We start from the raw sequence: 24,264 nt of genomic DNA, 5'->3' as shown, positions 1-24,264 counted from the left end.
AAGCACGCGTGGCGGCGGTTGCATAGGATGAAGTGGGGTGGATGCAGTACCACCTCCCTGTTGCCGTCTCGATTCGCGACTACTACAAGTACAAGGCCTGGCCTCAGGTTCTCGTCTCCTCTTCTCGTTTGGTATCGTGACGTTTCAAGATCACTGGGCTGTCCATCCGTCCATCTGGCTGTGGTTGTCGCTGCGCTGAGATTGCTAGAGGAAGTACTGAGGCGCTGGCCTCTTTGCAGGGATGCCATTGGCTTCTTGGGCTGCGGCCTCGAAAACGCCAAAGCTTCGATTGCCCGCTTCGTCGACCTTCATGACGCTGGCCACGTTGCCGCAGCGGTAGCAGTAGTTGGGCGCTGACCAGACTGTGACGATGGAATCTTCGAACATGATCTTGTAACCTTCCAGTACGAGCTGATGGGCGCGGGCGATGAGGTCGAGGTCGTTGTTGTGGGTGAAGGACTGGGTGATGTCTTTGCCAAAGAGGTAGCCTGCGCCTCTTGGACTCATCCCCCAGCCATTGATGTCATCTGGATCACTCCAGAGCAAGTCGCACATCGCTCCATCGTGGGGCACTTCCTGCTTACGATCGATGCTGCGAATCTGGTCGACGGTCTGGACGCCTGGGCTGAGCCCGCCGTGGACGGCTAGGATACGTCCATCGACGACTGCAGCGAGGGCGAGGTAGTCGAATACTTCGCAGCAATATCTCCAGACGTTTGCGTTGCCGTACTTGCGCATACACTCGTCGTAGAAGCCGTAGACCTGGGTGATTTGACGGGACTCGTGGTTGCCGCGAATGAGGGTGATGCGATCCGGGTAGCGTACTTTGAGCAGGAGAAGAAGGAGGAACGTCTCGACACTATAGAAGCCTCTATCCACGAAGTCACCTGAGTGAGAGTCAAAGAAGGTGTGTGTGCGTGTGTGTGTGTGGTGAGCATGGTGCGTCTCGTTCGCACGCACACGCATACACTCACCCATGAAGAGGTAGCTTGTATCTGGACACTTGCCGCCTACTTGAAAGAGTTGGATGAGATCCCAGAACTGACCGTGTATGTCTCCGCAGATGGTGACAGGAGCATCTACATGCTGTACGTTTGATTCCTCTACCAAGATCTCCCTTGCCTTGAGGCAGAGTGAACGGACCTGAGCCTCGGAGAGTGGCTCGCATCGCTGCAATTGGAGTAATTGCAAGTCCAGAGGCGATGGCATGGCGCCGCGATGCGAATGATGGAGGGATCAGCTAGCTCAGTGTGTTCTGACTGGCTAAGCTGAGGAATATTCGCAGGTGTTGTTTTGTTGGTAGCTACTTGGGGTCGTGTGATATGGATTCGACGTCAACGATGTGGCTGATGGCTGATTCGCAACTGAAGTTTCATCTCGCAGTCCGTCTCTCGTCGTCTCGTCGAACTCCACAGTCGCACACTGGACTGTCGCCGCCCCCGCCTCCCGCCTCCCGCCCTGCGCTTGCCTGTCCGTCCGCCCGCCCGGCCTACGACGAGGAAGCAATCAACGCCCAAAAGTCGCCTTTCCGTCTACGCGCAGCTGCTGCTTCGTAGCCATTGGCGAATCAATGCCTGCGTCAGAGGATGGCGACGAGCAGAGGGCCGCCGTAAGGCCGCCTTCTCCTCCAGGCGACGATGTCAGTTGGCCAGACAGCGAGCTGCATCGCAGCACACAGCATGGGTACTGACCGATGCCATCCTCCTTCTCTTCGTCTCAGGCTTCGCCCTTTATTCTCCCCGTCTACGTGACAGTGAGTAGGTGGCGGTGAGAGGTATACGCATTCCGTGATAGCATGCTCATACTATCTCCTCCCTCTTCCTTCTCCCGGCCATTGTCAGCGAGCTGCGACCTGGCGTCCGTTGCGTGACTTTGAGTCAGCGACGCGGCCCCTCGCAGACGAATTCCACCTCTACGTCTGGTGAGCATCGCGATGCTCATTACGCTCGATATATGCTTATGCCTCATGCCACTCGCAGGCCATCGACAACGCTGCGCTCCCTCACACATATGCTCCACGCCGCAGCTCCTAGGCTTACCCATCCGCTCAATCCTCATGCATTCCGTCTCATCTTCTGGGACAAGAGGCGAAGACAATACGTAGGTGACGAGGTGGCTCATGACATTGCGAGGGTATCTTCAGACGATGTGGTCAACAAACTCAGTATCATCTCAAGGCGCACTCTGGGAGCAGCTGCCGAGCACCCTTCATCCAAGGACGGCCTCAAGACGATCAGCGACATTGGCTTCCAGGAGGGAGACTTTCTCGAATGCCTTATCCCTGGCACAACACCAACGACTGTACCTCTGGCTCCCCTTTCGGGACCAACGAGCATTCGGAGGTACGGCAGGGAAGACTCGCGAGCAGCTTCACCCCCTCCGAGGGACTATTACCCGCCTCGCCCACGCCACGGTCGCGATGATCGTCGAACCTCCGCCCACGAAGCTGCGACTAGATCGAGATGGTAGCGGTCAAAGCTGGAGTGCGTGTATGGTGACAATGTCATTGCAATGTGGTATTACGTGGCGTGCGTACGAGCGTGCAAGTGATGGATGACGATGGTGATTCCTCTTGGACCGGATCCAGCCTTTCTCAATGCTGATCTGTGGCTTCGCCGGCTTCAGCTCGGCGTCTCGAGTCTGCGGCTCGTTTGAGCGTCCAGCTGACATTCTCGTAGACGACAAATGTCACACACGTCGCAGGGAGGATGCGGACGAGATTAGCGCTCATGCCCTTGTAGAAGGCGCTGAGTCCCTCATTGCGGTACGTAAGCTGGATACACCGTGTGACGGTGGGATAGAGGTGAGCCGTGGCGTGATTTTGATAGCGCGAGCGAACGACTTGGTACGGGTAGGTGAGGCCAATGGCTACTAGCTTAGCCAGGCCGCTGATGATCGTGTACTCGACATTGCTCTATGAACGAGGGGTGAGGAGCAGGAATAAGTCAGCATGCTGCCTCCCGAATTTGTACATCGCCGCCACACTCACGAGCTTGACTTGACCTTCTGCGCCCAAGTCAGCCGCCGACGCCGTCCCTCCCCTCTTTTTCAATGCTACATTGCTGCGGTGTCGCTTGAGCTGCTCGTAGGCCATAAACTGAATGGCGCCGTTGCTGACTCCAAACAGTGCAAGCCCCGTCCCTTTGTAGAGTCCTCTAAATCCCTCGTTGCGGTAGATGTGAACGAGGGAAGAGCGCAAGGTGCGATACGGACTGGCATCTGACGCCGCTGCTGCCGAAGATGGTGAAGAGGCTACCTGTATTGACGGTGCAGGTGGTATCGGTGTATTTGATGCAGCTGCGGTACCCCCTGCTCTCGTCGTGGTGAACATTCTCGTCTTGACGACCCAAATTGGATTCGTCATGAGAGCCGTGATGGCTCCACTCTCGCTCGCCGCCAAAAGATGTTGACCTGCAGAAAGCTTCTTGATCTCCCCATCATCTCCGCCGCTGGCTTCGTATGCCCTGGCTGCCATTCTCTCCTTGATCATGGTATACCACAAGAAGTAAAGCCCCCAACTGGCCGAATTACCCACTACATTTGGGCTGAGGCCGCGATAGAGACCCGTCCAGCCACCTTGTTGCACGATGCGGCGTAGTGCGCCTACCATGTCCTTTGCCACCTGTCCACCTAGCATCTTCGTCGCCCATCCCGACCTGGCAGAGAGTTTAGCCCTCGACGTCGTATCCACTTGGAACTGCGTCTTGATGAGATCCAGAGGATTCATGCATACAGTCGCTACAGCGCCAGCGGTGATGCCCGCCACTGAGTGATCAATGGCAGGTGTTGGAAAGAAGGACGACCGTGACGACGGTGAGGGTCGTGACGACGACGACGGTGACGATGCTGCCATGATGGCAGCGACAAGAAGGACAGGATACCGAATCTTTGAGAAGATCGAAATCGCCGGGCGCAGCACTTGGTGGTAATCAGCGAGCTCAGGAAATGGCTTGCTGACTAAGCACCGTCGTTCATTTCTGACTCCCTTCCGCTCGTTGGTTCGTTGCCCCGCCTCCACCCGCCGGCGAGTTGAGTGTCGCACGAGGACGTCGTTCGGCGAATGGTATTCGCGGCGGGCAGAGAAGGAGGCTCGGATAGAGCGTTTGCCTCTCTTGACAAGCTAACCACACTATGTCATCTTCAACAGCATCAGCATCGTCAGCGGGGCCTGTCCACATCTGCAGAGCGGCTGACGTGGGCCAAGGAAGCACAGGGCAGACGAATGGCATGACTCGCAAGTCAGCCATCGTAGGAAAGTCAAACAACGTCTGCGGCACCCTGATGCTCAGCGAGCCACATAGCGGATCAGACATCCACCATCATGGTCACTCCGATACCATCGTCTACTCGGTACGTGGTCACGGCTCCATCATCTACGGACCCAACGAGGCAGAGCAGCGTCACGACCTCAAGCCAGGAGACTGGGCGCTGATTCCAGCCTGGGCAGAGCACAAGGTGAGCGCGTCACGCAGCAAGATGAATACGACGCATCACTCTACTGACAAAGGCACCCGCTCTCTTGCACGCCACGCTGCACCAGGAAGTCAACGATGGAGACGAGGAGGTCGAGTGGGTCATTGTAAGAGCAGGCGCGGGCGAGCCCATCGTCGTCAATCTGCCAGGCGGATGGGGAAGCTCCAAGAGTCAAGAGTCGTCGTAACATTTCATTGGCCGCTGCTTCCTCCCGCGCTACAAGGCATCGAAATTGAGAGCCATGACCCCCTTTTTCCTCTCGGCCTCATCTTGCCGCCTCTCCTGCTGATGGCGGAAATAGACGAAGCCGCACAGCGCAACGATGAGACTGACCAGCGTCGCAGTCACAGCGGGGATCCAGTCGCCCGGCTGCAGGTAAAGCTCCCTCTTCCACCTCGAAGGGTCAACGTCGTCCTTGTCGTCTGCGTAAGGCGAGATGATGACTTGCGAATTGGGGATGACCCCTTCCATGGAGAGAAAGTGTTGAGGCGCGTGTAGCGTAGATCCGACCAGCATCGACTCGACGTAGTTGTTTGTCCTGCCCAACCCAAAGTACGAGTAGGGCGTGAGGAGCGGACGATACGAGCTCTGCGAGCATTGTCCGACCTGCTGGGCTCGACGATTGCCATTTGGGTCCAAGACGGTGAACTTGTACGATGCGCCTGGCAGGAAGGCGCCCCAGGGACGAAACTTGGGGCCCTGTGCAGGCTCACAGAAGGACGAGCAAGCGCCGTTGAGGGTGAGGGCCTTAAGGAAGAAGGCGTCGTAGAAGTAATTGTTCTGGACGAAGGTCACGGATCGCACACCACGATCTTGGCGACGGCCACGGAGGAGCATGAGATCGAGCGACCCGTCTTCGTCCACGTCGACCCAGCTGGCCGCTCGAGCATCGTCGATGTTGGCTAATACCTCGGCGCCTTCGGTGATGACAGAATACCACCTCGCCTCGTCATCTTCCTTGCAGGCTGACTGCGCCTCCTTGATATTGGAGTTGACGGCTGAGCAGCGAACATTGCGGAGAACGTTGACTGCCGTCTTGCCTGTCCCGTCGGACGGCTGGCCAGGCGGGATCGTCAGCACGAGAAGGTCTGGGTAGCCATTCTTGTCAAAGTCTCCTACAACGAGGGAAACAGGTTGCGATTTGGCGCCGTTGGCCGTCAAGGCGTCTTCAAAGAGTGGCTTGTGGCCAGGCAAGAGTGTCGAAAATGGGACTTGGAGGAGGGCCTGGTGAAGTGGGAGGAGGTCGATGAGCGGTACGAAGAGTGGTCTGGTCACCCTGACGCCGACTCACCTTTGTTCCATTCTGCCCGTCAAAGTCAAAGGAGAACTCGTCATCTGCCACACAAAGTGCCTCTGTTCTTCTACATCTGCGGCTGCTGACGACGTCGTCGTAGTGCCCGCCAGTAAGCCAATCTGCCCACCCTTGCGTCTTGTCGAAGGCGGCACCTCCAGCTGCTGTGACCTTCTTATCGCACAATGCCATCTGACGGTTGTAAACGACATTGACGTAGCAGTCTTTGGAGTCGCACGAGGCAAAGACTACATCTGTTGTACCATCCCGATTCATGTCTGCGAAGGAGAGGGGGCCAGCGCCGAGAGGGAGTTGACCTGAACGCGAAAAGGTGAAGCCTCCCTCTGCCTTGTCAGTCGGCTTGACGGCGATCCAGATCTGGTATCGCTGCCTGCTTCCCTTGGATGAGGGGGCGCATACGAGGAAGAGGTCTGCTAAGCAATCTCCATCGATGTCTACGAATGCTGAGCTGTGAGGGTCTGCCAGCTGACAAGGCTCCTCGCCGCCATCCGACGACGACAGGAAAGGACCGCGTTGTACCTCAAAGGCAGCCGTCGTATTGGTAGCAGACAAAGAGTTGCGCCACATCTGCAGGGATGAAGATGAATTGTAGGGCAGTCCAAGCAAGTCGATCTCCATGTCACCGGTCGCATCGACGACGAGTGGCTGTGCGAGCGTCGAAGGTGGGACTTGGAGGGGCTTGGATTCGATGGCGCCATCTTGTATGCTTCGTCCAAGCCAAAGCTCCATCTTGAGCTGATCAGAGTTGGTGGCTTGGGTCTTGACGAGGACATCGAGGCGGCCATCCTTGTTGAAATCGGCGGGCACGACGTTGATGATTGGATCGCCGCTAGCTGGCGAAATGGCAAAGAGTGGATGAGAGGAGAAGGCAAAGTCTGTGTGATCCCAGAGGGTGAGGGACAGCGTCTTCCTATCGTCTGACAAGGTGAAGGCGTCTAGGTATTGATCGCCATTCCAATCCCCCCATGCTACGATGCCCGACCCAACATCGTAGAGGCCGAGTACGCCGGCATCGATGAGACCCTGGAATCGGAATCGCTTCTGTGGTAGCAGGCTCCACGCTGCGTATGCGCGTGTAGTCAAGCAACAAGCAGCAATGGCCAGGGCGAGCAATAGACGACGAGCCCAGACGGGCATCGTCATAATGAGGAGGTGCGCACGATGATGGACAAGTAGTGATGATGGTAAAGTCGACAACAAGTCGAAGGCGCTCACGCACGCACAGACACTCGCGGCGCACGGCGGAACAGGCAAAAGGCAGCGGGAGCGAGAGGCACGCCGGCCTATTCTAGCTGGGAAAAGAGCATATATTCTGCTCAATATACGATCGATCATGGTACTCGTAACATGGTTGCACCTCCTTTCACTCGTCCTTTGGCCCTGAACCGTGATGCGGGTGGTCGACGAGGTTGAACCAGGGCATGACACCTAACGAATGAGGGGACGATGGATTGATTAGCTGCGTCCTGAATAGTAGCATGACGTCCTGACCCTCTGGCGCACTCACCAAACTTGAGTTGTGACCAAACCGAGTTGCGGTGAGCTACACCTTGCATGTAGGGCTCGAGGCTCGACGTCTTCCCAGTCGAAGGGAAAGCGTCGGGCGCCTCTTCCTTTGCCCTGTTGACCTCTGCCTCGTTCTCGGTCCAACCCCACAGTCGCACTGACGGGGACAACGGGGACAAGGCGTTAGCATACATTGGTCCGCAACATTCCCAGATGACATCAACCGCACTCACATGAAGATCGCTGGTATGCAAAGAGGAATCCACCTGCTGCTCCAAGGAAGGTACCCAGCCTCATGGCCGACCTCAATCCTCCACGGGGTGGACGAGTAGGGTCAAACATCTCTGCAGGCGACGAGCGAGACGTTCAAGAGGGGGGTCAGTCCACTCAGTCGAGATCATGCCTGCGCGCACACACATACGCACCCATGAGATAGAGGGCCGAAGGGAAGCCTACGGTAGCGCTTCCCCATGCTACATAGTCGCTAGGCCTCATGTAGGAGATGACCCTCTTGAAGTGAGGGTCCGAATCGATCAGAGGGAACTCCGTCTCGACTTGTTGATGCGCTATGGGTGCGGGCGAGAGAGGAGAGAGAGATGTGATTAACATGAAGAGAACGCTTTCATGGGCAATGACGTGACAAACGCACCTGCCATGGCTGACACGACGGTGATGATGAGGACGTTGGATTGAGTGACGACAAGCTTCGGATTGGTGATGGACCGTCGTCGCCCGCTCTCTCACTCTCTCACCGGACTCGCCACGAGGCGCGCGCGAACAAGACACGGAGACGGCAAAGGCGAGGGCGACGAAGGACAAAGGCGGCGAAAAGGATTGGATTCGCCTGGCTCATTTCCCTTTCCTCCCAATAACAGCATGCTTGCTTTCAACTGAGGCAGGCCTCATCATCTCAACAATGTCGCCTCCATCAACACCGGCGCAGTCCACGCCAAAGAAGAGGAGGCTAGAGGATGGCGGCGCAGTCGCAATCGCTGGCGCAACCACGTCGACTCCATCGTCATCACTGCGAGGCGCACTCTCTGGCATTCGCTCATGGCTAAGCCCGTGGAGAGGCAACTCCAGGACGAGCGCAGCCTTCGGCCACTCTACGCACGAAGACATCAGCGCAGAGCATGAAAATGATGTCGAAGAGGGGACTCCTTCGGCAGACGTATCCAACAGCATATACCCGCCTTTGCCCTCTCACGCAACGATGCCTGCCTTGAATCGACGTAGGGAATCTCCTCCGCCTATTCCATTCACCTTTACACCGCCCACTCAGCCAGCGGCCAGTGCACCGCGCAGTCACGAAGCGCCAAACGCGTCTTCCTCCTCGCCCCTCTCCCGCAATTACGCCCTCCTGGCACGCTTCTTTGCTGAAAAGGCGGCAGAAGAAGCAGGCACTTCGATGAGAGGTGACGATGATGATGGCAATCGGCTCACGGAAGACGAGGTAGAAGGATGTCGCATACTCATCGAGGAGAGCGGGAGGAGTCCGAGGGATCTGCAAAGAAGGCTAGGAATGGATAGCGGAGAAGAGCCAGAGGACAGCTTCGAGGTGCCAAAGCGCAGGGGAATGGCAGCAAAGAGGCCGCGGGGTACCGGAAGCTGGCTCAGCCCGAGTCCCGCCGTATCTCGAGAGGGCACGTCCTTTTCCATGGACCGCTCTCCACTCGTGCGTGGCGGCCCTTCATCGGTCTTGTCCCACTCCATGACGGATCCAGGCCTATCACGACGGGCGCCACTTGCTTCTTCATCCACAGCAAATCCTTTCCTCAGCGGCCGTACCACTGCATCACAACAGCCAGTCCGAAGAAGACGGAGGCCTCTGTACTTTGGCCCAGGCATGTCCTCCACGGCATCTCCATTCGCCCCGAGACCTCAGGCAGCAACCCGCGACGCTGCGCCTTCGGTCTCCTCTTCTCACCAGCCAGCATTAGGCAAGCGACAGCGTCTCGGTGGTCTGCAGGATGGCGGCGACGACGACGACGATGACAATGTGCCACCCTCGACGAGCATTGCGAATCTGTGGCAGCCACCACCACAAGATCGACCCGTCGCCTCATCATCCCGAGTCGCACAAGCGACGGCCCCTTCACCGGCATCCTCTCCGGCAAAGCAAGAAGTCATGCCACGGTCGTCTGGCCCGTCGAGTCCGGCTCAGACACGTACGGCCAGCGCTGTCCTCTCAATTCTCGCTCAGCCGGACTTGGCCCGACCCACCCCTTCGCCCGTGCGTCGTACCACTCGGCCGCCCGCCGCAGCTTCCAGTCTATCATCATCGCCTTCGATGCCGTCGGCTTCTACCTCCTCGAATGGCTTTCGACCGGATGGCATCTTGAATCCTTACCAAGCATCACCAGAGCTCAACCTCGGTCAAAGCTCGCAGTCGTCGATGCGCCGCAGTCGCACCTCCGAGGCAGTCGCAAAGATGAAGGACGAGAGACGACGCAGCACCAGATTGAGGAGGAGCGCAGCGCCAGATGAATCCTCCGACACATCGGCTGGGCTGTTGGAGACGATTGAGAGAACTAAGCCTGCGGGAGGGACGAGTACAAGGCGTGGAGGCACGCGAGAGTCTTCGAGGGCGACGGCGACGGCCACACCTGAGCCTGCGAGAGTTTCGTTCGCACCGACTGCGACGGCGCCCTCGGCATCACCATCGCCTTCGACGGGCAAGACTGCTGCAGAGAAGACGGCCGAGGCGAAGCGACGTCTCGATGCGATGAGCGCGGCCAAGCCTGCAGAGGGCGAAGCGTCATCGAGCGACAACCTTGTGCCGCCTCGATCAGCGCCATCGACGCCGCCTTCGTTCAACTTTGGCAAGCACGCTCCGCCTAAGCCTTCGCGCCTGAGCATCGCCTTTAATGCCAACGATAGTCCTGGCAACACGGAGACTGCGGACGAGGAAGAAGAGGAAGAGGACGAGCAAGTCGGGGCGGGGGAGGAGAGTGACATGAGTATCATCAAGAGCTCGCAGCCTGTTGCTTCGGCCAAGTCGACGTTTGCGTTTGGCGGTGGAATGGGTGGCGAAAGCTCGGCGCATGCACAGCAGGCGACGAAGGCAGCTGCGACCTCAAGCGCGCCGACTAGGGTGGGGAACGACTCGAGCAAGCCAGCCCCGTTCACGTTCAGCGCGCCGGCTAAGACGTCTTCGCCAGCGCCAGCCTTTACGGCACCCGCCTTCAACGCACCCTCTGCGCCCGCGTCCACTGCATCGCAATCTTCTACAGCCTCGACGCCTCGCGAGAGGGCGCTCGAGACGGACGTGGCTTCCCTGCCGACCTTCGACCTCCGCGTCAGCGTCACGGCATCGACGCCTTCGTGGTATGCGCGATCGGCCACGACGGAGGAAGAGCAGCGCAGGCAGAAGGCAAGCTCGACTGCCGCTGCAGATCTGCCAAAGTTCGACTTGCTTCAAGGCGATGCGAACACAGGGGAGGCAATGAGCTCGACGACGGCCCCGCAGACGGTCATATCAAAGCAGGAGCAGCACCGAGCGCAGGCTCAAGCCACCAGCGCCACTCAACTGCCCACCTTCAACCTGTTCGGCAACGGCAACGGAACTCAAGCCTCAAAGCCAGCGGCCGCGCCACCGGCGGCGAGCCAGTCGGCGCAGGCAGCAGTGGCGGCGGAGCCTGCACCGAGTGGCGGCGAGACCAGCGAAGGTAGTGGTGAAGGAAGCAGCTCGAGCGCCTTGCTGGGTTCAGGCGAGGGCGAGGAGGGCGAGACGACGGTGTTCGAGGTGCGCGCCAAGTTCTGGAAGTTTGCGAGCGCCAAGTGGGAAGACCTCGGCGTAGGCATTGCTCGCGTCAAGCGACCGTCAAGCACCGCAGCGGATCAAGGCGGCTCGCCACGACGTCTGCTCGTCCGTAACGCCGGCAATGGCGCGGTGACGGTCAATTTTAACCTCTTTCCCGACTTTAAGGCGACGCAGAGTGCGCAGTCGCTCGGCTTTACGGGCTTCGACGCCGAGGGCAAAGGTCAGCCGATGCGCTGCAAGGTCAAGACGGCGGACAGTGCGGGAGAGTTTGTGCAGGTGTTGGAGCGAGAGGCCAAGCTCAGCTAGCTGAGCGTGCGATGGACAACAGGTTAATGCAATCTCGTCAGCATCGAGCGCGTGTCTGCGCTGCGTGAGCCGTGACACTCCCACCCGCAGATGACTGCCATCCCCGAACCCCTCTATCGCAAACCTCCTCATTTGACGTCCTGGTCGCATCACAATGGCCAACGATCGTTGAAGCAGGCAGGAAGATTGATGGAAGGCAGCTACGGCAGCCGTCCTCGCGGGATTTCGGACGTGTGGCATGGATTCACGCTCATGAGCCTATTGAAGTCGAGGAGACACGTGCGGCGGCGTGCGACGAGGGAGTAATGGATGATATAGCGCCGTAACGATTCGTGTGCCGTGTGTGTGACGCGTGCCTGAGTGCGATTGCGGCCGTGGGTAGGGTTGCGGTGAGCCTGTGTATCGCTGTCCTCCTCACCAACCCCCCCAACGCCAGTCGTGGATGCTCGATACCATCCTCTCGTACGTCTACAAACTCCTTAATTGCTTCCGTAGCCCTTTGCGTCAGATCCCCACCGAGACTACAGCATCGCCGCAGATGCAGCCCGAGCGCAGGGGTGAGCAGCAGCCGGGGGGTAACCAAGGAGATGGCGCTAGTATCGATGACGCCCCACACCTGCGTAGCGTCCCCGGCGACCTGCTGCTGGACGGCGGCGACCACCGTAGCTCGGGTGACACTCGCCTCGACGATGACGCACCACCGGCGGGCACAACGCAGCTAGCCGCAGTCAGACCCGACGCAGCTACGGCGTTGAAAGTGACGCCGCCCTCAGGTCAGTGCGCATGGCACGCGCGCAGCCAAGTTGACGGATACCGTAACTGACTTCGTTCAAAATACACAGACGGCGCAGCCCTCGCAGCTCATCCGCAGCAGCGTCAGCTCGACGCCAACCATGAAGCAGGCACAGCGCACAGCCATGGCCTCGAAGCGCCGCCTCCCTCAGCGGCCGTAGAATTGCCCCACGACGACCCTTTTGCTGTCGCCGTCGAGCCCGAGGCACTGGCAGTCAGAATCAAGACCAAGGCGGCCGGCGCGGAAGCCAATGCGGCGGGCGTAGGAGCAGTGAGCAGCAAGACGGACTGAGCCGAGGATGGGGCCGAAAAGCAGGTGTTGTAGAGAAGGCAGCGCCACCGCAGCAGCATTGTCATTTCTTCATCACAAGCGTGGCGATAGACACAAGACGTCGATCGTGGCTTTGTCCTAATAGTTCATATTAGCTGAAAGACAACCGGCTAGCAAACCGCCTGCCTTGACACCTGACTGACCAGGCAAAGACATCAGCAGCGAGCAGAACGCAACACTGATTCACCTGTGACTCCGCGGAGTGCAGCGGCGATGGCAATGAACAGATTCATCGAAGGTCGCTGCGGCGCTGCGCTCTTCGCAGCGCATCCCATCGAGACTGACGTGATCGTGAGAACTGAGGTGGGGCCGCTGCATCAGCTAGCAACTGCCGTGATGCTGAGCGCAGCGCTAGCGTCCCTTCTGATAGCTTGCCCCACGCAGAAGACAGACACGACCTGCATACGCTGCGCAGGGCTCTGATGAAAGGAAATTGAGCAATTTTAGACAATTATTGTGCAAAATCGAAAATTCCTCGCCGGCCGGTCGTGCGAGGCAGTCGCTGCACGCTGGACGCGCTGCAACGCGTTCGATGAAGTCGAACCTCACGCCGCAATTGTCAGATGCTGCTCATGAGCACATCAAATCGACGCAAAGCAGTCAAAATGCGATCATCACAGCATCGAGATGCTCGCTCAGCTGCTGCTGAGTCTGTCTGGTCTCTGCTTCGTAATGAGACGGATCATCTTTGCAATCAGGAGCGAAGGGATATGTGAGGGACTATTTTGGTAGCCGTCCGTGCCTCTGCTTTTGCTCAAGCGCGCATTTCATTGCATACAACAGCCTGCATTAACATCTACATCACTCAAACGCCCATCGCACATCGTCCAGCACCTCAGCGACGCTCTTGCTATCATTTGGTGTGCCTTCAACCCACTCTCGTGCACGATCCCACTCCTGACCAGCTTCACGGGGCAGACTGACGCCAATCGCGGCGTTGAGCTGCTTGTCGATGCCTGCTTTGAGAGCTTCAACGACGTCCGACCATGCCCACGTATCTTCGGGTCGCTGGCAGATGTTGTCATACCACAGGAAGTGTTTGCCTCGTCCCGAGCGCTGAGCGAGTTGCGCCTTGACCGCAGGCGTGCTGACGAGGAGGCAGGTTGGGAGGAGTAGCAGTACGCCCGGCGATGGTGGCCCTCCGCTCTTGTTTGTTGGGCTGAAGAGCGATTTCACGAGCAGGTCCTCTACGGCTGACCAGCTGCGCGTTCGCACTTCAGCTTGGTCGCTGGCGAAAAGGCGGCCCAGGATAAGACCGTAGACGACTGCGCGACGCCAGTAATTTGCGTCGAGTTGCGCGTCCTTTGGGTGAGGCGTCGATGCGTTGGTGCTGAGCTGCAGGCATGCCATGTGGATCTCGGCGACCATGTGCTCGAGCAGCGATTGGCCAGCTCCTTCCGCAGGGCGCATACCGCTCTTGAGGAACTCGGGCTCACGCTCGAAGCCGACGAGGGCAGAGTTGGCGCGCTGGATAGGTGCGATGAGAGAGAGGAAGAAGGTGACGAGGTCGTCGATGTGGTGCGGTTGAGCAAGCGCCGAGAGGAGGATGTTGTGCGCGATGCTCGAGAGAACGCGGTGCGTCTTGCGGGCCGGTCCGTCGGAGACGAGGGCTACGAGCGGGTCGACTTGTCGTTGTGAGATGGCGGTGAGGACTTGTGCGTCAGGCAGCTCTCCGCCGAGCGTGGGTGTAGGGCTGTGCGGGCGGAGGGAGGGAGCGAGTGAGCTTGGTTAACACGGGGCCGGCCAGTCGTCTTGTCTCTGGCACTGCACGCGCCGCACTTACCGCTCTGCGCCGAGGTCTTGGTTGACTACGGCTTGAAGACTGGGTGGCAGCGGGATGGCGTCACGCTCGACGTCGGGCGCCGCTTCCGTCTGTGATTCGAGGCCAAGCACCTTTTCCATCCTCTGCAGACCCACGCGGACGGCGCCGAGCTCGAGAGAGAAGGTGAAGCGGAACCATCCCGGCTGAGGGTGGTGATACTGCGCGCCAGGGGCCACAAACACTCGAGCATCTATGAAGCGCTGCGAGAGGTCCGTCTCGGCCTTGCGTGCCGCGTCGTCGCCGTCGTCACCGCCCTTGACGCCGAGGTAGGGCCGCAAGTCGAGCATGACAAAGTGACCCGAGTTGGCGGCCACGTAGCCGATCCCCTGACGCTGAGCCCACTGGGTGAGGTAGCGGTAGGCGATGGTCATGCGGCGGTGGTTTTCTGCGAAAAAGTAGGGCAGGAAGCCGCCCTTGGCTCGGTCCTCAAGCCACAGGTACCAAAGCGCGCCCGCTGGCGAGCTGCTTTGCGAGAGGATGCCGAGTGAGGACATAGCAGCCACTACATCTTGGCCTCCTTGGTTGACGTAGACGCCCAGTCGGAAGCCATTGGCGCCAAAGTCCTTGGAGATGGACGAAACGACGTGGACGTTTGCGCGGGGCAGACTTGCCTCCTTTTCGACATCGACGGTGAGGATCGAGTGGAAACGAGTGGCGTCGGCGTCTGAGATGTCAGGCGACGAGAATACAGATCGAGCGTAGATCTCGTCGACGACGAGGTGAAGCGACTCCTTTGCCGCAAGCTTTGCGAGGGCGACGAGCGTTTCGCGAGGGTAAACTAGCCCCGTGGGGTTGTGCGGGTTGCAGACGAGGATCGACGTTACTTTGACGCCGTCTTTGCGTGCCTGAGCGAGTGCGTCCTCGTACGCCTTGACGGTGTCCGGCGTGAATGCTCGCGATGGCTGCTGAGGCTTGTGCGCGGGGTCGTAGGCCTCGGGCAGCGGCGTGTGGACCTCGATGATTTTGGCCTCGGCACGAGCAGTCAAGTCGTGGTCGAAGCCATTGTACGAGGGGACGCTGAGCAAGACGCCATCTCCCGGGTTGCAGAGGACTGTGAAGAGGGCGTCAAGGATACCTGTAGCCCCACTGCCCACGACGATGTCATCCGGTACGACTTGCTTGATGAGCTTAGGCTTTTCTGTGTCGAGACCCATGGGCACTTCGTTGAAGAGCGAGCATAGCGCGTTGACGAGGCGAGTGCTCGAGAAGATGCGGTCTCCGTAGGTGAGTTCGGCGGGCTGTAGCTTCAATCTATCGGAATTGATCCATCGGAGAACCTCTTTGCGCATCAGCGAGTTGTCCGCCACGCCCACGATGACGATGCCAGAGGGATTCGTCTGCGCGCGAGGCGCGAGAAGCGTGAGCGAGGATATAAATTAAAGGCCTCTTGCCTACGCCCGCTCACCTTTGGATCGTACTGATCGCGAAAAATCTCCAGGAGGTTCTTGAGGGAGCCATTGACAACGGCGGCATTCTTGTCGCCTCGCTGCGAGAGGCCCGCGGGTGCGGCGAGATCCATGGTCGGGGTGCGGGGCTGGCGATAGACTATGCGGAGTGATTGAGATGACATGCAGCAAAGAAAGAGTCGCAGGGTGGCGATGGAATGTATGTGCGATGGTGATGTGAGATGTGCAACGTTGGAGCGTGGTTGAGCGTGAGGAATCGATACGTTGGAGGGTCTCTTCAGAAAGGGCCCGTGCTCTCCGTCTCCAGGTTGCGGGAGTTCCGGCTCGGTCGTTGCGCTCGAGCCAAGCAGCGCATGTAAGCTTGTCTTACGAGCGCAGTCATCGAGGAGCAGAGGGTCATGATTCGATGGGCAGAATAGATATAAACATTGAGAAAACACGGCGGCATCTCGCCGCGATCACAAGGCGCCAGCACCCTTGAGAAGACCAGGCAAGATCTTGAGTCGATCGAGGTTAGCCAAGTCGTCGCTGCCTCCAAGGAGCTGATCGCGGGCAAAGACGGTGGGGAAGGTGCGGTGGCCAGAGATGGCAGCTAGAGCAGCTTGCAGGGAGTGGGCATCATCTCGCAAGTCGACCTCGTAGACGGTGTACGTTGCACCCATTGAGTTGAGGAGCTGCTTTGCGCGCTTGGAGAACTGGTAGGGGGGGGAGGTGAGCGTTCGCACCTCTCGCACCGCAGCGCAACCCACTCACAGGGCAGTAGGACTTGCTGAAGACGGTGAGTGGGTGACGAGATTGGTGGAGCAAACCCCATCGTGGGCGACTCGTCTTGAACTGCGGGCGAGTGGACGAGTGAGGGGAGATTAGCAAGCGCAACTCTCTAGCATATAGCCACACCATTACTGCGCACCAGCTCGAGATCCGCCTTTCCTCCATCGAGCTCGACTTGGCTCAATGTCCGTCTCAAGTCGTCGGCAGTCTCTGGCAGCAGCTGCTTGCGCCATTCGCTCTCACTCGATGGTACCGAGTATGTCGGGTTGCTGAGCGCTTGGAGGAAGACGAGGACTTGTTCCGCATGGGATGGCTTGGCGTTGGGGTCAATGACCACCGACTTCAGGGCATCGGCTGGTAGTCCCTTTTCTGCGGCAAACTTGCGCAGGGCATCCGTGCCAGAGCCCGGCAATGAGCCGCCTGCGAGAGCGTGGGCCTGCTCGATGGCCGCAGCTTGAGCAACGTCGAGGCCATGTGCGTTGGGCAGAGGGCCTTCTGGCAAAGGCTTCGCTTGCGGCGGCGGTGGTGACCACGGCGAGGGAGATGGTGAAGTGACGGCGGCATTGCTGGTTGGCGGGCTCATCGAATCCTTCATCCATCGAAACGACGACGACGTCGTTGCTGACAGCGTCGATGCATTGAGGAAGAGGATAAGGGTGAGCGAGATGGCGAGGATGAGGACGATGCCCTTTCGCCGGCGTAGGATTGAGAGGGCAGGCGTCGCGCTAGCTGAGTTGCCGGTCAAGCCAGGCTTCTGTACGCCTACTCCCCTCTCAATGTCGATGGACAGTCGTGCCATTGGTGGTTGTGGTCGTGGTCGTGAGAGGCAACAAAGTGGTTGGGCGTCATGCTCTCTCTCTCTCTTTCTCCGACGGGGCGGCGCCGTGCCGTGCCGCGCCGCGCCTCCCGTTCATGGACTCACAAGCACACCACTCTTTTGAACGCCGGCATGAAGCCTCTTCTATTCGTGGTGTCGCCTAGCCCGTCTCGTAGCCCTTCTTGCCTTTGATACCATTCCAATCAATACGGGCGTGTCTCTGCGCTATGTCTACCAAGTCATCGTCGCTCCTTGTCAAGGCTCAGTTGATTCCCCTCGTAGCCCTGGCCGGCTACCTCGTCTTTGCCTTGAGCCTCTTGCACCCGGGTCTTCAGAGGCAGTCAGTACGGGCGGGCCGATGACCATGACACAGCGCTGTGCGAGCTGATCAAAACGATCCCACCTCACGCCCACGTCCACGCCCACGTCCACGCCCACGCCCGCGCCCACGCGCACGCCTCCCTCACAGCTTCATCTTCCTCCACCGTCTCAACTACCCCTTCAGCCCCGACTTCAATGCTCCAGAAAAGTACGGCATCGCACCAGGCAAGGCTCGCAACCTCCGCCTGACGACGTCCGACGGCGTATCTATCGGAGCATGGCATATCCTCCCCGACGCCTACCATCGTGCCCACCAGCCGTCTCCCCTCTCCAACAGCTCCCCCATCTCAGAGGGCGACTACGACCAAGCGATCAAGGAGAGACCTACTGTCATCTACCTGCACGGCAACGCAGCCAACAGAGCTGCTCCCTTTCGCACAGCATCGTACGCTCAATTCACGGCTCGACTCCAGGCCAATGTCCTCGCCATCGACTACAGAGGATTTGGCGACTCGGAGGGCCGTCCCTCGGAGGAAGGTCTAATACTCGATGCTCAGGCGGCTTGGGACTGGGTACAGGCTAGGCGAGGCGACCAAGACGTCCTGGTAGTGGGCCAGAGCTTGGGAACAGGCGTAGGCTCACGCATCGTCGAGCGTCTGACCAAGGCTGGGCAACCCCCACAGGCACTCGTCCTCATTGCACCTTACCTCTCTCTGAGAAGACTGGTGGCAGAGTATCGAATCGGCGGCATCATCCCCATCCTGGCGCCTGCCCTCTACATTCCCTTTGCCAATCAGCTGCTGGATTGGGGTCTCAAGACGACGTTTGCTTCCGATCGCGCTCTGCCTTCCCTCTACGCTACGCTCAGCGCTTCCTCCAAGCACGGGTCTCCTCAGCAATGGCCTCACCTCATCATCTCACACGCAACGGATGACGAGGTGATTCCGTACAGTCATGGGGAGCTCCTCTTCGACACTATCCTCAGGTCGGACGTGGGGCGGCGTGAGGGCAACGAAGGAGACGTAGCAGCGGCAGCGGCAGCAGCTGGCGTCCCTGCGTCCGAGCTGGAAGCTTCACGCCTCTCTGCGAGCCTCTTGGACTCGCGCGTCCTAGCAAAGGGAGGGGTCAAGACGACGACGATCAATGGGTGGGCTCGTATCGAGCAATTTCAAGTGGGGGGCGTTGGACCTAGCGTGACTCTGGTCAGGACCGAGAGCGGTGGACACAATACGGTGGGAGAGGGGATTGTGGACATTGTTCGAGACGTCGTGGGACTAGACAGCGCTAGCAAGCAGGAGTGAGAGAGAACGTGGATCGTATCTTTCGTACGGAAAGATTGGGGCTCGCACGCACGCAAGCACGCTTTGACTAGAATAGAGATTGATGTTTTCAGAGCGTCGATGATGCGATCATGCGAGGCTGTAGGACGCATCGCATCTCTATCGCAATGTACCGGAAGCGCCTAAACAAACGCCCACCGACTAACCCGTTTGGCAGCGATTGCTCTGCACGATGTCCACCGTCGTGGGAGCAGCGACGTCGACGGAGTTGAATTCGCTCGACGCTCGACGCTTGGACGAGGCTCCCTCTGGTGTGGCGCTGGGACGCTAATAGCCCATCCATCCGTCCATCCGCCCGCCTGCCTCCGCTGCCTGCTGCCACACTTGGTCCAGACTGGGGCGGCAGCGCACAGAGACAGCCTGGATCGCCAGGATCAGGATCTGCTGCTGCCGCCGCTGTCTCCGACGCCGCCGCCCCTCGCTCGTTGATGCAACTCTTTGCCTCGTCGTCGTCGCTTCATCGCTTCATCCGCTCCATCGCTCGACTTGACGAGAGAAAGCCGCACTCAGTGTGCGCCGCCTGACCTCTCTGTACCTCCGGCGGGCAAGCAGCAAACATAGCCTATTCCAGGCCGCTCTTTGCTCGCTGCTGCTGCTGCTGCTGCTGCTCTTTATCCTTCGTCCCCAACACCGCCCACCGCCTACCGCGGACGCACAGCCAAACCAACGCCCGAAGGCGCCTGCTTCTCATCTGATCAGGGCAGGGCCAGGGACAGCTGCCGCCGTACGTGGGGAAGAGAGTCAGACAAGAGCAAGAGCAAAGCAGAGGGCCTACATATCATCATGCCGCCGCCGCCGATGAGATTGCACGGCGTCGCCTCGTCTTCTTCTCCCTCGTCCCTCTCTCCTCGTCATCCATTTGTGCGAGCAAACTCCAACGTCGACGACGACGAAGACGATTATCGAAGAGCGAGCAGCGTTGCAATGTCGTCCAATCACAACAACAACAACCACAATGACGGACAGACAGGAGCAGGAGCAGCATCAGCGACAGCAGCAACAGCATCATTATCATCATCATCATCAGCAGCATCATCCCCACCATCACTACCGCAATATCAACCACCCACAACATCCTCCTCCCTCTTCTCATTAAGACCATCATCCCGCGCTGAAGTCAGGGGAGCGCCCTCCGCGCCCGTCGACCGCAGAGACAGTGGCAGCGGTAGATCCATTGCTTCGACATCGACGAGTGGACAACACTTCTTTGAGCCGCTGCTGCAGCAACTGACGGATGTAAAGATGCCATCAGCTCCAAAGGAAAAGTCATCCCTCGACCTCGAGAACGGCAGCAACGATGATGGCGAGAGGGCGGCCTTCCTGTACCCTTCTGCGTCTGCATCCTCGTCAACGACGGGTGGCCCTAGCAGGACATCGACGCCATTCACCGATGCAGGAGGAGGTGATGCCGTCATCTCGATGGACCACGAAACGAGCCCACCGTCTCGCCATCACAAGAAGGTGCCATCATGGGCCACTGCCTCGGCATCCATAGACGGAGGAGTAGCAGAGGAAGATTATGCACGACCTCCTGCGCCATGGTCGAGCTTCTTGAGTAGATCAAAGGGCTATCATCGCATTGAAACCAACAACAGCATACCTTCACCAAAGACGCCAACGGCCATGTATCCTGGCCGCCCTTGGCAGCAGCAGCAACATCACCATCAACGTCGCTTCTCCCTAGCTATGCTCAAGTCGCCTCGCTCTCAATTGCTGCCCCACATGCGCCGCTCATTAGAGACGTGCCTCACCTCGTACCATCCAGCCAAAGTCATTGCCGCCCTCCTCTTCGTTGCCGCCTTCATCGCCTCAACTACTCTCCTCATCATCTTCATCCTCAACCCTGACAAACAGCCAAAGCCCTGGCGAAGCTTCTGTGCCCAGCAACAGGTCTTCCCTCATGCTGTGGCCGACTCACTCGCGCCCGTTGACGTCATCATGGGCGTCATGACCGTCGACTCCAAGTTTGACCGCCGATCTGCGATTCGCCAGACGTACGCCAAGCATACCAGGCCCATCGACCCGGTGTCAGGTGAGCCTCTGGCCAATGTCCAAGTCAAGTTTGTCCTGGGACGACCGCGAAAGCAGTTTGCGCGTCGCATCGCTCTGGAGATGGAAATGTACAACGACATTGTCATCCTCGACATCAAGGAGAACCAAGGAGCGGGCAAGACGCACGCCTGGTTCCAGTGGGCGGCAGAGAACGGTACGGTTCCCATCGTGCGGCCAGCGAGCGGCGAGGGCGGCTCGCACGACGTCGCTTGGAAGAGGGCAGACTACGTAGGCAAAGCAGACGACGACGCCTTCATCGTCCTCTCGGAGCTGGAGCGTCACCTTCGCGTGGCGCCGCGCAAGCTGACCTACTGGGGCTACCTCATCAAGGACTGGTTCATGGGCGGCGAGGCCTACGCCATCTCTGCCGACCTCGTCGACTACATTGCCACGTCTCCTGTGGTGGCGTCTCACGCATCGGGCAAAGAGGATACGCAGACGGCGCGCTGGATGAGACAGCATCCTCGCTCTCACGAGATCCACTACGTATCGGAGCGATGCTACATCTACGACCACCCGAAGGCAGGAACAGCTTACTCTCATGGCTACTTGTTCCCGGACGAGGTGGCCAAGATCAAGCTTGAGGTGCAGCGCGGCCTGCCAGAGCATGTTGTTCGAGCTCGAGGAGGCGCGACGGCAGCGCAGTGGTACTCGACTGTCTCCAAGTGGCATACCAAATGGCAGCCGCGCAAGAAGGACTTGACCATCGAGGAGGAGCTCGAATCGCTCGTCGAGGGTGGAGGGATGTATGCTGCGTCTGGGTGGAAGAATGGGCAGCCCAAGGCGAGCGTGGATCGTCACGAAGTCTTCTTCGAGAGCGACGATGAGCGGCTCAAGTTCCCGTCGACTCGAAAGGTGTCGAGCGGCGTGGCTGCTACATCGGCGCGGATCATGGAGGACTGGAGGCTGAGCGCGGATTCTCACTTGACCATCTACGCGCCTTTCAATGACTCGTCGCCCGCGTCACATCGTAGGCACGACGAGGAGGACGCAAGCGAGATCGTCGTCGACGAGGCGGCCAGCGAGGATGAGCAGCCCGTGACGCCTGCGCTGCTCGATCATCTGCCCCTTGTTGGGGCTCTCAGGCATCTGACTGGCGGCGCAGCAGATCGTGACGATCCGAGGAAGCGGCAACGTGTGCCGTGGGCTGAGGAACACCTCACAGCTAGCCGCGAGCGCTCACAGCGTTTGCCCCTTCCGTATCCGGCGACGAGCTTCCCGCTAGCCAACGGTTCGAGCATCGAGCTGGCCGAGCTTCGTTCTCAACGCTATTTGCACCACGGCGATGCGGCGCGCGGCCACATGAGGGGAGGGACCGTCGTTGTGCACTACCTGAAGCGCAACGAGTGGTTCATGGAGACGGCGCTGCTGCTTGTGGGCAAGGACCGGTTGAGGGGCGATGCGGCAGGAGGGGCGTGGACGATGTGGGGCAGCCCGAGATTGCCGTGAGGCGCAGCGCTAGAGATGTAGCAGTGGGCGCCTGACAAGGCAGGCCTACACGTAAATAGTCATATCGATTCGTTACAAGGTACAACATGAGGAGCGGGACGTTGACGCGTAGTGACCGAGAGCAGCAATGCATCTTGCCGCCCTCACTTGGTCTTGTCCCGATCCACAAACTCCCAGTCGAGACAATCCTGACACTTGCTCTGATCGCTCAACTCGGGCACCTCGCCGATGCGGTCTAACCACTCGTCATCCTTGTCCTTGCCCTTACTTCCCTTCCATGGCCACCAAGACGCCCTACCACTGCCCCCCTTCTTGACGCTCTTCCCCTTCTCCCTTCTCACGCGATCCCCCCAATCTTCTGTGAGCAAGTCATCTACCAGCGTCGCGATGCGATGCTTGACGATATTCTCCGACCAACCCAGGTAGTACGTCGTATTGTAAAGTACCACATCCCCCGCGTGGCAGCGCGACTCCATTGCGTAGCCTGCCTGGCCGCAAAGCGAGGAGGAGCCAGTGCAGGTGCCCATTGGGATGGGGTCTGCCGAGTGGTAGACGTGAGTGATGGGCAGACGCGGCACGCCTGAAGTAGCATCGTTGTCGTGCTTCATGGGCGGTGGAGTGGGCAAGTGTAATCGCCTCGCCGCCATCCGTTCTGCGGGCGCTTCGAATGTCACGGCTGGGATGCCAAAGGTCATGCCGATCAAGCTGCTGAGTGCTCCCCCCAGTGAGTGTCCCGTGACCCAGATCTGTGACGTCGGGTAGGCGTAGGAGACGTTGTTATAGAGGTCGGTGATGAGCGGATAGTAGAAGGATTCGGTGAGGAGGGATCGCTCCAGGCACGGCTGTGAGCATTTAGTCGAGGAAAAGGGGCAGGGGCACACGGGCGACCATGTCCATGAGACGCGGGCGCAGCAGCACGAGAAGAGGAGATTGTCCTGGCGGGGTGCGAGAGTGGTGAGAGAGGGAGAGAAGCGTGAGTTTCATAGAGCTAGACATTGCTGACCATGCGATTGGCGCGCTGCCTCACGTTGACTTTATCTCTCCTCCCGGTATCGTCTCCACCGGGCAAGATGCCTGCGCTGGTCCCCTTGAGGGCCATCACGATGGTATCGTTTTGCGGTCCATTGGAGAATATATGCCCTCGGATGCCATTTTCGACCCACCCAAAGCTCTCTGTCAAGTTCCACCCTTCGAACCCATCCTCCCAGCTGGGTGGACCCGGTGGACTCTCATATGCGCTCGAGGACATCTTTGCCAGTGCGAGGAGAGTGGAGCGTTTCGACGTGTCTGGGACTATGAGATCGACGTCTTCCCATTCGAGGAGGGAGTGGAGAGAGGAGAGGGCATTGATTGCCATGTCTCCGTGAGCGGGGGATGGGTGGCGTCGTGCTGCCGAGAGGAGGCGGGCACGCTGTCGGGTGTAGGAGCGTGCATCGCGTAAACGACGAACTCGCTGAATTTTCGTTTGGATGGGACCCATTGCTGGGAGTGTGGGTGGTGGGCGTAATACGTTGGCCACTGCATCAGCGAGGTATGATTGTATGCCGCCCAGTGGCCAGGTGGATGGCAACATGACACCGGCTGAGCATGGCGTCGACGCCGTTGCGAGGGTGATGACGAGGAGAAGGATGGCCATGAGCCATGCGCGTGAGAACGTGGCCATGGCAGCAGCCATCGTGGGGTGATGATCAATGCTGATTTGCCAATTTAGTGTGATGGTCACAAAGGCAAAGAGGAGCTTCAATCAACAGCTCCACAGCAATGACGCCGCCACTGGCCTGCTTCCGCCCCTCTCCGTCCTGC

At 59.1% G+C, this 24,264-nt stretch overlaps 13 protein-coding genes across 13 annotated transcripts; 6 read left to right on the top strand and 7 right to left on the bottom strand.

Annotated features, from left to right (window-relative positions):
- Positions 1–102: 102 nt before the first annotated feature.
- BDZ90DRAFT_253325 (serine/threonine specific protein phosphatase) lies at positions 103–1,356 on the bottom strand. The gene is made up of 2 exons (XM_025507793.1): positions 975–1,356; positions 103–887 (listed from the first exon to the last, which is right to left on the bottom strand). Exons 1-2 carry the CDS (start codon positions 1,207–1,209, stop codon positions 205–207), a joined length of 918 nt encoding a protein of 305 aa, XP_025361290.1. The 5' UTR covers positions 1,210–1,356; the 3' UTR covers positions 103–204.
- A 281-nt stretch (positions 1,357–1,637) lies between these two features.
- BDZ90DRAFT_260941 (hypothetical protein) lies at positions 1,638–2,469 on the top strand (the record flags this gene model as incomplete). Its single annotated transcript, XM_025508320.1, has 4 exons — positions 1,638–1,643; positions 1,721–1,753; positions 1,842–1,921; positions 1,980–2,469. 4 exons carry the CDS (start codon positions 1,638–1,640, stop codon positions 2,467–2,469), a joined length of 609 nt encoding a protein of 202 aa, XP_025361289.1.
- On the bottom strand, positions 2,144–3,910 carry BDZ90DRAFT_275014 (mitochondrial carrier). Its single transcript, XM_025508858.1, has 2 exons — positions 2,990–3,910; positions 2,144–2,914 (listed from the first exon to the last, which is right to left on the bottom strand). Exons 1-2 carry the CDS (start codon positions 3,851–3,853, stop codon positions 2,594–2,596), a joined length of 1,185 nt encoding a protein of 394 aa, XP_025361288.1. The 5' UTR covers positions 3,854–3,910; the 3' UTR covers positions 2,144–2,593.
- Positions 3,911–4,131: 221 nt separating this feature from the next.
- Positions 4,132–4,660, top strand: BDZ90DRAFT_280174 (hypothetical protein; the record flags this gene model as incomplete). Its single annotated transcript, XM_025509249.1, has 2 exons — positions 4,132–4,455; positions 4,541–4,660. 2 exons carry the CDS (start codon positions 4,132–4,134, stop codon positions 4,658–4,660), a joined length of 444 nt encoding a protein of 147 aa, XP_025361287.1.
- Positions 4,507–6,922, bottom strand: BDZ90DRAFT_253318 (hypothetical protein; the record flags this gene model as incomplete). Its single annotated transcript, XM_025507792.1, has 2 exons — positions 4,507–5,697; positions 5,765–6,922. The coding sequence occupies 2 exons, from the start codon at positions 6,920–6,922 to the stop codon at positions 4,690–4,692; spliced, it is 2,166 nt and encodes a 721-aa protein (XP_025361286.1). The 3' UTR covers positions 4,507–4,689.
- A 153-nt stretch (positions 6,923–7,075) lies between these two features.
- Positions 7,076–7,985, bottom strand: BDZ90DRAFT_253314 (hypothetical protein). Its single transcript, XM_025507791.1, has 5 exons — positions 7,941–7,985; positions 7,717–7,857; positions 7,525–7,635; positions 7,293–7,448; positions 7,076–7,213 (listed from the first exon to the last, which is right to left on the bottom strand). The coding sequence occupies exons 1-5, from the start codon at positions 7,945–7,947 to the stop codon at positions 7,149–7,151; spliced, it is 480 nt and encodes a 159-aa protein (XP_025361285.1). The 5' UTR covers positions 7,948–7,985; the 3' UTR covers positions 7,076–7,148.
- A 168-nt stretch (positions 7,986–8,153) lies between these two features.
- BDZ90DRAFT_232804 (hypothetical protein) lies at positions 8,154–11,624 on the top strand. The gene has a single exon (XM_025506393.1). The coding sequence runs from the start codon at positions 8,208–8,210 to the stop codon at positions 11,358–11,360; it is 3,153 nt and encodes a 1,050-aa protein (XP_025361284.1). The 5' UTR covers positions 8,154–8,207; the 3' UTR covers positions 11,361–11,624.
- A 178-nt stretch (positions 11,625–11,802) lies between these two features.
- On the top strand, positions 11,803–12,444 carry BDZ90DRAFT_260935 (hypothetical protein; the record flags this gene model as incomplete). Its single annotated transcript, XM_025508319.1, has 2 exons — positions 11,803–12,133; positions 12,203–12,444. The coding sequence occupies 2 exons, from the start codon at positions 11,803–11,805 to the stop codon at positions 12,442–12,444; spliced, it is 573 nt and encodes a 190-aa protein (XP_025361283.1).
- A 1,818-nt stretch (positions 12,445–14,262) lies between these two features.
- BDZ90DRAFT_221183 (PLP-dependent transferase) lies at positions 14,263–15,824 on the bottom strand (the record flags this gene model as incomplete). Its single annotated transcript, XM_025504461.1, has 2 exons — positions 14,263–15,642; positions 15,711–15,824. The coding sequence occupies 2 exons, from the start codon at positions 15,822–15,824 to the stop codon at positions 14,263–14,265; spliced, it is 1,494 nt and encodes a 497-aa protein (XP_025361282.1).
- Positions 15,825–16,150: 326 nt separating this feature from the next.
- Positions 16,151–17,291, bottom strand: BDZ90DRAFT_232802 (glutaredoxin-domain-containing protein). The gene is made up of 3 exons (XM_025506392.1): positions 16,622–17,291; positions 16,465–16,545; positions 16,151–16,406 (listed from the first exon to the last, which is right to left on the bottom strand). Exons 1-3 carry the CDS (start codon positions 17,279–17,281, stop codon positions 16,170–16,172), a joined length of 978 nt encoding a protein of 325 aa, XP_025361281.1. The 5' UTR covers positions 17,282–17,291; the 3' UTR covers positions 16,151–16,169.
- A 235-nt stretch (positions 17,292–17,526) lies between these two features.
- BDZ90DRAFT_253309 (alpha/beta-hydrolase) lies at positions 17,527–19,088 on the top strand (the record flags this gene model as incomplete). Its single annotated transcript, XM_025507790.1, has 3 exons — positions 17,527–17,639; positions 17,769–18,622; positions 18,743–19,088. The coding sequence occupies 3 exons, from the start codon at positions 17,527–17,529 to the stop codon at positions 18,919–18,921; spliced, it is 1,146 nt and encodes a 381-aa protein (XP_025361280.1). The 3' UTR covers positions 18,922–19,088.
- A 313-nt stretch (positions 19,089–19,401) lies between these two features.
- Positions 19,402–22,801, top strand: BDZ90DRAFT_232799 (hypothetical protein). Its single transcript, XM_025506391.1, has one exon. It carries the CDS (start codon positions 19,744–19,746, stop codon positions 22,459–22,461), a length of 2,718 nt encoding a protein of 905 aa, XP_025361279.1. The 5' UTR covers positions 19,402–19,743; the 3' UTR covers positions 22,462–22,801.
- On the bottom strand, positions 22,472–24,183 carry BDZ90DRAFT_232798 (alpha/beta-hydrolase). The gene is made up of 2 exons (XM_025506390.1): positions 23,489–24,183; positions 22,472–23,396 (listed from the first exon to the last, which is right to left on the bottom strand). Exons 1-2 carry the CDS (start codon positions 24,134–24,136, stop codon positions 22,605–22,607), a joined length of 1,440 nt encoding a protein of 479 aa, XP_025361278.1. The 5' UTR covers positions 24,137–24,183; the 3' UTR covers positions 22,472–22,604.
- Positions 24,184–24,264: the final 81 nt, after the last annotated feature.

Source organism: Jaminaea rosea (assembly GCF_003144245.1).
Source record: "Jaminaea rosea strain MCA 5214 unplaced genomic scaffold BDZ90scaffold_9, whole genome shotgun sequence".
NCBI classification, from domain to species: domain Eukaryota; kingdom Fungi; phylum Basidiomycota; class Exobasidiomycetes; order Microstromatales; genus Jaminaea; species Jaminaea rosea.
Note: the sequence above shows the minus strand (reverse complement) of the source record. Positions and strands in the feature narration are given on the sequence as shown.